General features: G+C 43.0%; 1 protein-coding gene across 2 annotated transcripts in view; it reads left to right on the plus strand.

Annotated features, from left to right (window-relative positions):
* Window positions 1-5,285: 5,285 nt before the first annotated feature.
* Window positions 5,286-14,926, plus strand: part of LOC115458661 (coiled-coil domain-containing protein 9-like) — a 113,501-nt gene continuing 103,860 nt past the window's right edge. For both annotated transcript variants that reach the window (XM_030188496.1, XM_030188497.1), the window contains exon 1: window positions 5,286-5,357. In XM_030188496.1, coding sequence (XP_030044356.1) covers window positions 5,295-5,357 — 63 coding nt within the window. In that variant the 5' untranslated portion in view covers window positions 5,286-5,294. The remainder of the gene's footprint in view (window positions 5,358-14,926) is intronic.

The raw sequence follows: 14,926 nt of genomic DNA on the forward strand, positions 1-14,926 counted from the left end.
AGAGCAACGTGCATGCCGATTATCTAAGCAGGCATCAGATCGATCCAGCGGAGTGGGAACTTGCAGACGAAGTGTTCCTGCAGATATGTGCCAAGTGGGGCAAGCCTGTGATGGATCTTAATGGCGACAAGCACCAATGCCAAAGTCCCGTGCTTCTTCAGCAGACGGAGAGATCCTCGCGCAGCGAGGTTGGATGCCTTGGCTCAACCCTGGCTTCCGGGCCTACTGTATGTGTTCCCTCCATGGCCCTTAGGGCGAGTGCTCCTGCGGATTCGGCTGCATCCAGGAGAAGTGGTTCTCGTCGCCCCGGATTGGCCCAGGAGGCCTTGGTATGCGGACCTCCGACAGATGCTCGTAGAGGATCCCCTTCAGTTACCTCTGGTTCCCAACCTGTTGTCACAGGGTCCGGTGACCATGGAGGACGCCGGCCTATTTGGTCTTATGGCCTGGCGATTGAGAGGGCGCAATTGAGAGGCAGAGGCTATTCCAATAAAGTAATTACCACTCTCCTGCAGTCCCGCAAGCGTTCCACTTCCGTGGCTTATGCCAGGATTTGGCGCCAGTTTGAAGTCTGGTGTGCTGCCAAAGAGATCACACCCCTGCGGGCTCCTGTCTCGCCGATTCTGGACTTTTTGCAGGATGATGTACAAAAAGGCTTGGCCTATAATTCCCTGCGGGTGCAAGTGGCAGCGTTGGCCTCCCTGCATGGCAAGGTTGAAGGCGTGTCTTTAGCTGCTCATCCGGATGTGGCACGGTTTCTTAGAGGGGTGCTTCGGCTCCGTCCTCCCGTGTGTGCACCTTGTCCAGATTGGAACCTGGGGCTAGTGCTGAAGGCCCATCAGGGTGCTCCCTTTGAACTGCTTCGGCGTGCTTCAGAGAAAGATTTGACACTGAAGGCCATCTTTTTAGTGGCCATTACTTCGGTGAGACGGGTGTCAGAGCTCCAGGTGCTGTCCTGTAGAGACCCTTTTCTGCAGTTTTCAGAGTCCGGGGTCACGGTTCGACCGTGCCTTCCTTTTTGCCTAAGGTGGTTTCAGCATTTCACCTAAACCAACCTATTTTCTTGCCCTCCTTTGTTGAGGAGGAGTTTCCAGAATCTTTTGGGCAATTGCACCTGATGAACGTGCGCAGGACTCTGCTGCAGTATCTGCGAGTTACTAACTCTTTCAGGACCTCTGATCATCTGTTTTGCTATCAGGTCCTCGCAGAGGGTCTCCAGCGTCTAAAGCCACGATTGCCCGCTGGCTTAAAGAATCTATCTTTTCAGCTTATTTGCTTGCCGGCCGGCCTCCGCCTGATGCCTTTAAGGCGCATTCCACTAGAGGAATTTCCTCTTCTTGGGCTGAAACTGGAGCACTCTCTCTTCAAGAGATTTGTAGTGCAGCAACATGGGCTTCTAAGCTCGCTTTTGCCCGACATTACAGGCTGGATGTGGCTGCCAGGAGAGAGACACATTTTGGAGCGCAAGTGCTGGTGCGTGGTGTCGCTTGTTCCCACCCTATCTAGGGATTGCTTTGATACATTCCATCTGTAATGGCTGCATCTGCTTGATGACAAGGAAGGAAAAATTAGGTTCTTACCGTGATAATTTTCTTTCCTTTAGTCATAGCAGATGCAGCCATGATCCCTCCCTGTCTGAATGCTATCTGCTGTAAATCTATTTCAGGTTCTGTTCATGTTTCCGGGAGATTCCATCCTTGGGAGAAAGTCGGAAAACAGTCTTCAGGATTCTTGTTCAATTAAAGGAGGATGACTTAATTCCCTCCAGTTTCATGTTTTGGAGGATGAGTTTATTCCCTCCAGTTATGTCTCAGTGGAGGATGAGTTTATGCCCTCTGGGAGGATGTTTCATTCCCTCCATTCTGAGTTAATGCCCTTTGTTGTAGGGCCATCGTTCGCTGTGAGGAAAGCTCATGTTATTCCCATTGTGGTTTGCCATACTGCTTTGGAAGCTTCAAATACTGAAGAGAGGCAGTGGAGCAAGTTGGTATGAGGCACTGAAAAAAGTGTGCTCTCTATCTCCCTCTGCTGGTTGGTGGACACTACCCATCTGTAATGGCTGCATCTGCTATGACTAAAGGAAAGAAAATTATCACGGTAAGAACCTAATTTTCCCTTTTCCCACATATTCCCTTTTCTCCAATGACCTATTACTGGCTAAATCCAGAGGTCAATATTCCATCCTCATTCTTCTTGATCTTTCCGCTGCTTTTGACACTGTCAATCACAGCATACTTCTCGATACCCTGTCCTCACTTGGATTCCAGGGCTCTGTCCTTTCCTGGTTCTCTTCCTACCTCTCCCTCCGCACCTTTAGTGTTCACTCTGGTGGATCCTCTTCTACTTCTATCCCTCTGCCTGTCGGCGTACCTCAGGGTTCTGTTCTTGGTCCCCTCCTCTTTTCTATCTACACTTCTTCCCTTGGTTCATTAATCTCATCCCATGGCTTTTCCTACCATCTCTATGCTGATGACTCCCAAATCTACCTTTCTACCCCTGATATCTCACCTTGCATCCAAACCAAAGTTTCAGCGTGCTTGTCTGACATTGCTGCCTGGATGTCTCAACGCCACCTGAAATTAAATATGACCAAAACCGAGCTTCTCATTTTCCCCCCCCCAAACCCACCTCCCCGCTCCCCCCGTTTTCTATTTCTGTTGATGGCTCTCTCATTCTCCCTGTCTCCTCAGCTCGAAACCTTGGGGTCATCTTTGACTCTTCTCTCTCCTTCTCTGCTCATATCCAGCAGACCGCCAAGACCTGTCGTTTCTTTCTTTACAACATCCGTAAAATCCGCCCCTTTCTTTCCGAGCACTCTACCAAAACCCTCATCCACACCCTTGTCACCTCTCGTTTAGACTACTGCAATCTGCTTCTTGCTGGCCTCCCACTTAGTCACCTCTCCCCTCTCCAGTCGGTTCAAAACTCTGCTGCCCGTCTCATCTTCCGCCAGGGTCGCTTTACTCATACTACCCCTCTCCTCAAGACCCTTCACTGGCTCCCTATCCGTTTTCGCATCCTGTTCAAACTTCTTCTACTAACCTATAAATGTATTCACTCTGCTGCTCCCCAGTATCTCTCCACACTCGTCCTTCCCTACACCCCTTCCCGTGCACTCCGCTCCATGGATAAATCCTTCTTATCTGTTCCCTTCTCCACTACTGCCAACTCCAGACTTCGAGCCTTCTGTCTCGCTGCACCCTACGCCTGGAATAAACTTCCTGAGCCCCTACGTCTTGCCCCATCCTTGGCCACCTTTAAATCTAGACTGAAAGCCCACCTCTTTAACATTGCTTTTGACTCGTAACCACTTGTAACCACTCGCCTCCACCTACCCTCCTCTCTTCCTTCCCGTTCACATTAATTGATTTGATTTGCTTACTTTATTTATTTTTTGTCTATTAGATTGTAAGCTCTTTGAGCAGGGACTGTCTTTCTTCTATGTTTGTGCAGCGCTGCGTATGCCTTGTAGCGCTATAGAAATGCTAAATAGTAGTAGTAGTAGTAGTATTTGCAGGCTTCGTTCCTCTTTTGGCCTCATGCTTATTCTGGGCCATGTGACTGCTCTTCCTTCTGTGTGCCACCATTATTATGGGAAGCACTATTCTTAATTCTTCAGCTATAAACAGCAACCTGCTTTTTAATATATTTATAAATGATTTAGAGATGGGAGTAACTAGCGAGGTAATTAAATTTGCTGATGACACAAAGTTATTCAAAGTCGTTAACTCGCGACAGGATTGTGAAAAATTACAGAAGGACCTTACGAGACTGGGGACTGGGTGGCTAAGTGGCAGATGACATTTAATATGAGCAAATGCAAGGTGATGCATGTGGGGAAAAAAACCCCGAATTATAGCTACGTAATGCAAGGTTCCACGTTAGGAGTTACGGACCAAGAAAGGGATCTGGGTGTCGTCGTCGATAATACACTGAAACCTTCTGCTCAGTGTGCTGCTGTAGCTAGGAAAGCGAATAGAAAGTTGGGTATTATTAGGAAAGGTATGGAAAACAGGTGTGAGGATGTTATAATGCCGTTGTATCGCTCCATGGTGCGACTGCACCTTGAGTATTGTGTTCAATTCTGGTCACCGCATCTCAAGAAAGATATATAGTAGAATTGGAAAAGGTGCAGCGAAGAGCAACGAAAATGATAGCGGGGATGAGACGACTTCCCTATGAAGAAAGACTAAGGAGGCTAGGGCTTTTCAGCTTGGAGAAGAGACGGCTGAGGGGAGACATGATAGAGGTATATAAAATAATGAGTGGAGTGGAACAGGTGGATGTGAAGCGTCCACGCTTTCCAAAAATACTGGGACTAGGGGGCATGCGATGAAGCTACAGTGTAGTAAATTTAAAACAAATCGGAGAAAATGTTTCTTCACCCAACGCATAATTAAACTCTGGAATTCGTTGCCAGAGAACGTGGTGAAGGCGGTTAGCTTGGCAGAGTTTAAAAAGGGATTAGACGGTTTCCTAAAGGACAAGTCCATAAATCACTACTAAATAGACTTGGGAAAAATCCAGAATTCTGGGAATAGCATGTATAGAATGTTTGCACATTTGGGAAGCTTGCCAGGTGCCCTTGGCCTGGATTGGCTGCTGTCGTGGACAGGATGCTGGGCTCAATGGACCCTTGGTCTTTTCCCAGTGTGGCATTACTTATACTTATGTACTTATCAAATGACCAATAAAAGACAAAGAAATAAAAGGCCACAAAAGCAAGCATTGTCTTTGTAAGTACATAAACATTGCCAAACTGAAGATCCATGAAGCCCAGTATCCTGTTTCCAACAATGGCCACTCCAGGTTACAAGTAATAGGTTAATAGTAAAAGAGTAATAGATTCCATGCTGTTTATTGCAGGAATAAGCAGTAGATTTTCCCCAAGTTATGGACTTGTGTTCCATGAACTGGTCCAGACCTTTTTTTAAATTGTACTAGGCTACTGATTTTTACCACATCTCTGGCAATGAATAGTTTTCTTTTTGGGTTCACTACATCTGTGGCATTGAATAGTTTTCTTTTTGGGCTCACTGCTGGGACTATAGTTTCATCTCCAAGCCCATAAGTCCCTCTACAGTGCTTTTGATTTACGAACAGCATATGCTGTAAACAAACGGTGCCCCATTGCTTTACCATTGGCAGCAAGCCATCACACAAAAGCCCTAATATATATATATATATATATATTTTTTTTTTTTTTCTTGATTTTTAAAACACTAGCTACATATGTCATTGTGTTGGAATATAAAATTGTTAAAGTTATTTTTTTTTTTAAGCTTGAAGCAAGAATGAAAGAAGAAAAGAAAAAAAGTGTGACTGCCAAGCATTCTGAACAAGAGCAAAGTAAAAAGGTGAGAAAGTGATGGATGGTGTAAAATTAATTGCACAATAGAGGAAGAAGGTATTATTTTATTGCTGTTTAACATAGTAGCATAGTAGATGACGGCAGAGAATGACCTGCACGATCCATCCAGTCTGCCCAACATGATGAACTCGTATGTGCTACCTTTTGTGTATACCTGACCTTGAATAGTATCTGTCCAAAACACAGAAGAAACCAGTCTTCGCAAAAAAAACAATTGCCAAAAACAGCGAAGATGACACCAAAAAAGGAAGAAAAAATAAATAAAAATAGAATACAAAAATAAAATCAAAAACAGACACAAAAATAATAATAAAACTTCGAATTTATTAGGGTGATATGAGTGTTTCGGCCCAACTGGATGAGAGGCTGATTTGCAGCTACTCCAGTTGGACGTTTTCCAGCCACAGTTCTCCATAGCGATTGTTGCAAGATTGTGCACACAGCCTTTTTAAATGTTGAGTTATTGCAATAAGGTATCGTTTGACAGAACATTCTTCACATAAATATTGATACAACCAGAGAATATGTACATGGTGTAACAGACTCCTGACGCAGGCCAGTTGGGCCGAAACACAGCTGTGTCAAGTCATATCACCCTAATTCAAAGTTTTATTATTATTTTTGTGTCGTCTGTTTTTGATTTTATTTCTGTATTCTATTTTTATTTATTTTTTCTTCCGTGTTTGGAACCGGTCCATGGTAATTCATTGTGAACGCCAAGATGAATTCTTAAGTTGCATTCTGATCTTCCTTTCAAAGAACAGGTCCTATTATATTTCTTCCCATGCAACAGAGAGTAGATACTTGCCATCAGAATCTTCCAGGCAATTCTGTCTGTGAAGACAATCAGATACTCCTTGCTCCTTTCATACAGGCTGACACTAATTTCCTTAAAACATTGACCTTCACTTAACTCTCTTGATGATTCGTTGCCCTGTGCCTAGAGAATTTGGTGTCTTCTGCCAATGCTGGTAGTACCTTAATCCTCTCCCAGTGCTTTGGGATCTTTAAGCCAATGTTGGTATTGATTTGCCCCTCTCCTTGTGTCTTAAGGGTCTTCATTTTCTTCTCTTTGAACTGGAGACAAAAAGCCCGAGTTCGAAAATAAGTGCCTTTAAATAATCCTCTTCTACAACAGCAATAAAAATAAATAACCTGGCACCCAACCCAGCAATATAAACAATATAGCTAAACTATCCCTTTATAAGATAACAAGCAGAGACTTGATCTAAAACAAATCCAGAAAAATTAGCTCATGAATATCATCTGCTATATAAGGGGTAATTTTATAACCGTGACTTCTTCTAATCATTTCTATAGCGCTACTAGACATATGCAGCTCTGTACACATTATATGCAGGTACTTTCTCTGTCCCTAGAGGGCTCACAATCTAAGCTTTTTGTACCTGGGGCAATGGAGGGTTAAGTGACTCGCCCAAAGTCACAAGGAGCTGCAGTGGGAATCGAACCCAGGTTGCCAGGATCAAAGTCCATTGCACTAATCGTTAGGCTACTCCTCCACTCCTATATCAAAGTTCCAATAAAAGTGCCTACTTTTATAAGGAAATGTAGTGTTAATATGGATTGGAGCTAGAGTATCCACTGGAATGGTGGTAAGCCAGGTTACAGGACTTTGGTCAGCAGAGAAGCCTTGACTAGGCCTGATAACCCACTAATGGCATAACAATTGAGAACCTGCAAATGCAGGACTATATGATGAAGTCTTAATAAAACCTGAAACTAATTACAAATTGAATATAGCATATATGATGATAGAATAATAGATAAAAATGGTTTGTAAAATCAAGCTTGTATTTCTATAGGATGGCACACAGGTCATAAGATTATATAAAAATAGATTGTGAAACTGGTATACTAGTATTAAGACAGTTTGGAAACAATAAAAAAATAAAAATAAGATGTTCAGGGTAACGGAAATGGTACAAGGTTTTGAAATAGCAAGAGCAAGAGATGTTTACCGGAAAAGACAGTTGGGTGCAGATGGACACCTGGGCGGAAAAGAAATGTTTCAAAATAACTAGAACAGGAAAGAGTTGGTACAAGATGTTACAAAAAAGTACAAATGACCATCTGCCGGAAAAGGAAAAAAATTGGTACAGAGATATTGGCCAACAAGATGAAAAAAAATAGGTACTGCCATTGAGATCTGTGCCTATAAAAGAGTTAACATTCAGACAGAAAAGTTAGAAGCTTCTTCAGCACTTGACCGACGGCAGAGCTCTGTGCATTTGAACCCAGATGTATGTATTAAACTGAAGATTTTATCTTGGTAAGAATAAATAAGATCTTATTCCAGAAAACTATCCTTGTCTTTATTCCTACATATTGTATTATATGTACTCTTTCCTTATTATCTACTATACACAAATAAACTACACGGACTGGACCAGAAAGAGTAGATTAGAAATATATATGTGGGAACATAAATGGCCCAGGATACACCTAGATCCAGATAGACAGAAAGCAGTGGTCATGGGGATCAGGTTTGAATTGCGGCAGCTGATGCCTCCCCAGAACAGACCCCCATGGGACGGGGTAACCCTGGAGGTTAGGGAAACAATTCAAACCCTTTTGGATGAGCTAACGCTCTTTACCCCTCCGTGTAGAGGGGTCGAGAAGGGGTCTAAAAGAGGTCTGATTAAACAGTGGTGACCCGCCGATCGCTGACCGTTCTCGCAGCCCTTCTTGAACGCCATTTGAACGCAAGAGGGGATACTTGATTTGTGCGTTCAATGTTCACTGTTTTCTTTCTGTCACTTTATTTTACTTTCTCTTTTTCTCTCATATTTCCCTTTTCAATGTCTTCTTCTTTCTCCTTCTGCCTCTCACGGACATTGCCCACTTGAGGGGTATTGGGCACTATTATTCTGTCCGTTCTCCTTTTTTTTTCCCCACCCCTCACTCTAATACTCTTCCATTTTTCTGCCTTCTTCCCCTGTTCCCTGCATGCCTTATTCTCCTGCGCTGGATTGGCACTATTGTTCTTTTGGTTCCTGTCCTTTTGTCATTCTGTCCATCTGATAACCACCCTATATGTCCTCTCTTCTTCCTCATCTATATACTGTCACTTTTGAGTGTTTGGTGTATGAAAGGGTATGAATGGCATCTCGGTTCTGGGCAGGGCGACCTAGCCTAGCAGATGCTGGTTGTTTTTTCTTATTTCACCACGATTGTCATTACGCGGTCTTATGCCGGCTATTCTTAGCCTAACGCCTTGACATTTCGTGTCTTAAGTCTCTGTCCTCCCCTTGTCTCTCTAGCCTATCCAGTATATGTTGAAGTTTATGTTCCTTACGTTCTTTGCCATCCCTATTTGTTTATAATCATGTGTCCTTACTGTTGCCAGAACCCTTGTGCATTGCACTTCCCTGAAACCTTATATGTCTCCCTACAAATCATTCTGTTCTTTGTGTCCTGTGAACTATGCTTTCATTCTAACAGCCCACAGCCCCCCTTCTTCCTGCTTACACACTTCAGCCTGTCTATTTTTCTCGGCCCTGTGAAAATACTTCGGCTCATTTTCTTAACGCTGCACTGAAACCTCCGCTTTGGTTTCCTAATCACGCATGCTTGAAACTCTATCGCAGTCCTTCTGTGAAAGATTTATAGTTTCAATCTAATGATTCTTTGCAATCTCTTCAACTGTTATGCACATTTCTTTCTCTTTAATAAAAACTGCGTAGTAACTCTTATTTCCCCTTTTCCACCTTGTTGTCCGTGGGTGTCTCCGTTCTCTTTTACATCTTTCTATATGTCTCTTAACTCCGTCTGATTTTTCAGTGAGACTACTCTGCCCTTCTTATTTCTCATAACTGTAGGAAGCACCTGTTTCTGCTCGCACTGCTTTGACTTGTGGGCGTTTCCTTCTATCTCATTTCATTTTCCCTAACACAATAGACTGACTGATAGTTTCATGCTTTTTCACTGCGTTTCTGAGGCTTGATTTAAACCCCGAGACAAGTTTTTTTCTTTTTTTCCCTGTACGCTATAATTGACAGCTTAATAGACCTTACCATGTTTCACAACGTGCTTACAAGGTTTTATAAATGTATTTCCCCTTCAAACAGAAAATTATTGTACGGTCCCTTCAAAACCTGGCTTTCTCCTTCTTTCCTCTGCTTTGGTTTCCCTCTCGCATGCCCGATGATGCTTCTTAGATTTATTTTTAGTATAATGGGTAATTGATGGCACATGTACTTTATTATGTATATTTGCATGGCCCCCCCCCCATCTCATTATGTTAATATTTTGCTTTAATACTTCATGATTTCAGTTCTGAACTGTAATCGTGTTCGTTTACTGTTGGATCTGTAACATTTATTTTGCCTTGTAGAGATACATGTCTTACTAATCCGCAAGATTGTCACATTTTTCCTTGCTATGATTGATATGTATCTATTTCCTGTAGAACGTCTAACCGATAGCGTTCCAGGATGCCCGTGGCATATTTAACCACATGTTTTGTTTTGCTGTTACGAAGCTGCCGTTTTTTTTTATTACATGATTTCATATTGTGCTGATGTCCTATTAAAAAGGCTGTATAGTATTGTTTCCCAGCCATGCGTTCAACCTACTTTCCTACTTTATTTCCCTATATGTATTATGTTCTTTATTTTTAATAAGACACAAGCTCTTTCTTGAAGACACGTGTGTGCTCGAATACTCTTAAGCTTTACTTTCATGATGGCAGTGCTGGTTCGCTGCTCCCTTATACTCTTTACATTTTCATAACACTAATCTACAACTCGTCTTACTTTAATAAAATTAGTCTATATATTTATCTTTAATTTTTTCCTTCCTCCGATACATAGGATGTCAGCCATACAAGAAAATATTATGTTGCTTGTTTAAAGGTCCTTCAGTGAACGTCACGTCTCTCTCAGACTTTTTCTGCTGTGCTCGTTTTGCATGCTTGGCTAAGCACTCTTACTGTCAGCTGTTCCGCTCTATTGCTTCACAGTCTTAATGCTTCAGATTTGTCATTTATTTTCCTTATTTATGTCTTGGATATGCTTTGGGCTCTCACTTTGACGCCCCATACTTGGGATACACCTCACGGCCCTCCTCTCTGGTGCTCTACCGACTCTTGCACCTTTTTATTTTCTTCCCTGCCCTCCTCTCTGATGCTCTCCTCTTACATAATTTATTTATTTTCCTCCTTCCGATTGCCCCTCATATCAAAAGTAGTAACATTTAAATGTGTGGCCCTCCGTAGATTATTGTTATTATATTTAGAATTGATATTTTTAACAGTAATTGTGTGTGTCCGTTTTTGGATTAGGACAACCATATGCTGCATTAGTTTAGCTGTGAGGGGATAATTGACGTGATAACCCGTTATGTAGTTTCATGAAAACATGACTTTGTATGTTTTTTTTGACTCCGGAATCTAGCTTGCCCGTAACTTTTCAGGATGCAAGGTAGACTTTAAACTACTGATTACCTCTGCGGTGAAAAACTTGGATTTTCATTTTTAGTTAAGATTGCAAGACTATGTTCGAGTTCTATAAATTAATGGTGTGCGGCATTGTTTTCAGTTCAATCATATCTTCAGTTTTCTGCAAGTTTAACCTTGTTTTATGGCACATTTTCTCAGCATGCATGATGATATTCTTATGTATTGGTACATATTATTTTAAATCACTTATCTTTTGATAATTCAGTTGCCGGTTCTCTAGCTTCTTTGTATGATTTACTTGATATTCCTATTTTGTTGTACGGCTTTTCTTCCTCTGATATGGGGAACATACTAAGTCGTTTGTTCATTGGTTCGCTCTGCTTGTCCATCAAAATCATTTTTTTTTCTCCCTCGCTAGGTCCCACCTACTCTCCTATTTTGCGTGTGTCACTCTTGTTTCAGACTTTTATGTCTGTGTATGCAGCACAACAGTGTGAATGATTTTATTTTGTATCGTATTTGTTTTATTTTAATGCTTTTGAGTTCCCTTCTTATGAATTATTTAATAGAAAATCTATTGTCTAGTGACTCTTTTATGGTACCATCCCCCAAGAGCTTACATATGTTCAGTGTTACAAATCTTTCTTTTAATTTCCTTTTTTTATTATATCTATTTTATCTTTACTATCTTTGTAGTTTGTTTCAGGGGCTCTTCCCTGGGATAGGCTATATTTTTATTCTGCTTTTTATTTCTATTTTCTTGTATATCAGTGTCACGCTATAACTATTGGGTTTGATACCGATGTCCGGGACTTACATCCATTTGAGGGCCACAAATCCTTCAATGGATGACGGTATCTCAATTATTAGATTTAAAGCAGACTTCCATTCCATTTTCGGAGTGGCCTGCGGATTCGGCATTATTGCCCACATATGCGTTACCTAGTACAGATGAGCGCGGGAGCAATATAGAGACGTCTGAGGCTTTTCGTTGCGAGTTTGGACTAGTTGACGAGGGCTTTTCCATATTTTTGGACCGTTAGGTAATGTGAGATGCCGCCTAACCATAAATTCTTTTTAGGACGGTTAGGTTATGTGAGATGCTGTATGTGGATGCTGTATGTGAGATGCTGCCTAGCCATAAGATTTTTACATGCTTTGTTGAGTGGATGCCACCAAAGTTTTAAAGGCCCATCGGGGTGGTTAGTCGCGTGAGATGCCCGAACCAGCGGAAACCCATTGGACCGCTGCTCTTCGACTCCTGAGACCTTATTCGCTGGTTTATTGAGTTCTTTTTGGGAATGGTTGCAATGTCCCTTTTTTAGGGGCTCTATCATGAGCCGGAGCTCATGGCCAAGTAACGTGGATTGCTCTTGGCAGGCAGGGAAACGGGGTTTCTTTATGCCTTTAGAAGCACACTCTGGAGAGTAGTTTTTATTAATTAGGGGTAGAGTAGTATAAATATATAAATGCTGACACTATTCACATTAGCACTATTTTATCCTGTTACTTCCATTTCCCTATTCATGTAACCTGCGGCAAAAGCATTGAGCTTTCCGCCAATTAGTAATTTCTGTTCTAGGTTCCGTCACCGGGACGCTCTTGAAGACGCGTGAGTATAACAGTGTTTTGTATACGCATGATGCATGTTTTTGTTTAAGTAATTTTCCCTTGCACGTTCTTATTTGTATACTTTAGTGGCCCCTATTATACATCTCAGAAATTTGACTTGACCCATCTCACTTATAGATATTGCATTATATTGATTACACTCTTCTATGAGTTCCTATGTGGATTGTCTTCCCCCTATTTCAGATCCCACTATGTCCCCCTCCTCATCCCCTAGTCCCCTGGAAAGAGTCCTTAATTTCTTTCCCGCTGATAGAAAAGAACTTACCCGCTTATGTCAAACCTGGCATACCGGTTGGTCCGCTAAGGATCAAGGACTGGAATGGCCATCAAAGGGCTCATTTGATCAGGGCAAACTCCAAGCTTTGGTCTGCTACAATGAGTCCCACAAAACAGGAAAATCTAGGGATAAACATTTAGCTGCCATTAATAAATTCATACTTATTGCACAAAACCAGAACGATAGGAGTTTAGGTAAGTCCGATTGCGACCAAGCCCCCTACCAAGATCCAGTAACGCCTACCGCCCCACCACCTTACGACGCAGCTGCCGCCGTAAGCACTACTAAGCTGCTACCATGTGCAGTGGGATATACCCCAATACCCCCTGGATATTGTGATAAACCTGTCACAAATCCTCACCTACAGAATTCTCAGGGATCCCAGACAGAGACCTCCTCATCTCAAGGATCACAGACGGCGACACCCCCGCTGCCTGTGGTATCTCCTGCCCCTATGATATTTGACCCACCTACCACTGTGCACATTGCTGGTGTTGTTGATCTATCTCCTCTTCCATCTCAAAAGAACCCTCTCCCTATGTCCCAGGGGTCGGCACCAACTCAGCCGCCCGTAACCCCGGCAACAATACCAGTGGCTCAGACTGTTACTCAGTCGCCCGCTGCTATAACTGTCCCAACGATGCAAGCAACTACCCAAACGCTAACTCCACAACCTCATGTCTATCGTACTATTGGAGGTTATGAGATTGACATACCCCCCCCCATTATTGAACATTACCCTTGTGTCCAGAACCCATCGGTTCCGGTCACTATCCATCACACAGACATCAGTCAGATTGATGCGGCTGCCCAGACCTCCACCTGTTCTGTGCCAGGATCAGGATTGACCTCACACATGACTACTCAAACGGCTACCTACCCATACATGGGACATTCAACTCAGACATCACCTCCGCCGCCACATTTGGACTCCTCTGTCCAAACTGGTTCCTTGCCTCCCGCATCCATGCATTACCCTATCCTGTCTCAGTTACGACAGATGGGCTTCATTCCATGTAGTCCTGCTACACAGACACGGGCTATTTGTCAGGAACTTTATGATCGGGGTTTCATTAAAGCGCCCCCTGTTCCAGTGAACCCTTCCATGCCGACTTTAGAACCTGAGTGTTCTACTCCTCCTAGATGGGATCAATTGGGTGCGCGACCAAAGGTTAGACCCTCCCCATTAGAAGAAGCATGGGAAGTTTTAAAACAACAACTCCCAACGAAATCTGACATGGAGGATATTCGAAACGAGCCTCCTCCGATACTCGATTTTTCCTCTCTTCAAGATAGCGATTCACCTCGTCTCACTTTCCCTAAGGCTCTTCCCCTTACTACCCCAGTCCCCACTGGAGAACGACCTATGCAATATGGTCATACATTGGCCAGTATGGGAGATGACCTCGCATTCGTTTCAGAAGGACTTCGTTCCTTACGTAAGTCCATTTCAGCACTCCCGGATACTACCGCATCTGCTATATCAAAATCCGACATACCCCAACAACATGATGTTATTTCTCATCATACCAGACAGCGCCACCCTCAAAGTTATCTTACTAATGAGGGATCTAGTCGCTGCCTTGCAGTCATTGACAGTCCCCGTCACTCTACAGGTCTGAATATCAGTACAGAACCTATCTTATCTAGTCCTAGCACACCTGCCCAATATGTTGCCTTACATGAGAACTCATGGCATTATGTTCAGCCATGGATTGATAATCTTGCAGGATGGTCTGAGGCGCTCCAGCCCCAGTCCGCCCTCTTCCCACGTGAAGGATCCTTGCGGTCTGACAAGCTCTCGCTGGTGCGAGATCTTATCTATGACCACCCTGACCCCCATTGGGATCAGAAAACAACCCTTTATCTAATCCAGGGTCTTCAGGTTTGGAAAAAGTACGAGAATCAATTTCCCCCAACCGCATCAATCGATCTTCTTACATCTTCATTGATTAAACCCTTTGAGAAAGCAAAACTCTTTCCCCTGCTAAATAAAATGTCAGGTGGTGTTCCTCATACGGAGTACACACCACTTTCAGCTGTTGAATTAAATAGCCTCATACTACAACTCCCAGATATTGCAATGGGAGGCAACCGATGGTTAAAGAAATTACAAGACATTACCCTGGGTACCACTCTGTCAGTCGGCGATATGAAAGCGCTTCTAGGCAGAACCCCACACGCTAGCGTTACCGATATATTTACTCAATCAGGCTATGCTAAATTT

The sequence above is a fragment of the Microcaecilia unicolor genome, unplaced genomic scaffold (genome assembly GCF_901765095.1).
Source record: "Microcaecilia unicolor unplaced genomic scaffold, aMicUni1.1, whole genome shotgun sequence".
Taxonomy (NCBI): Eukaryota; Metazoa; Chordata; class Amphibia; order Gymnophiona; family Siphonopidae; genus Microcaecilia; species Microcaecilia unicolor.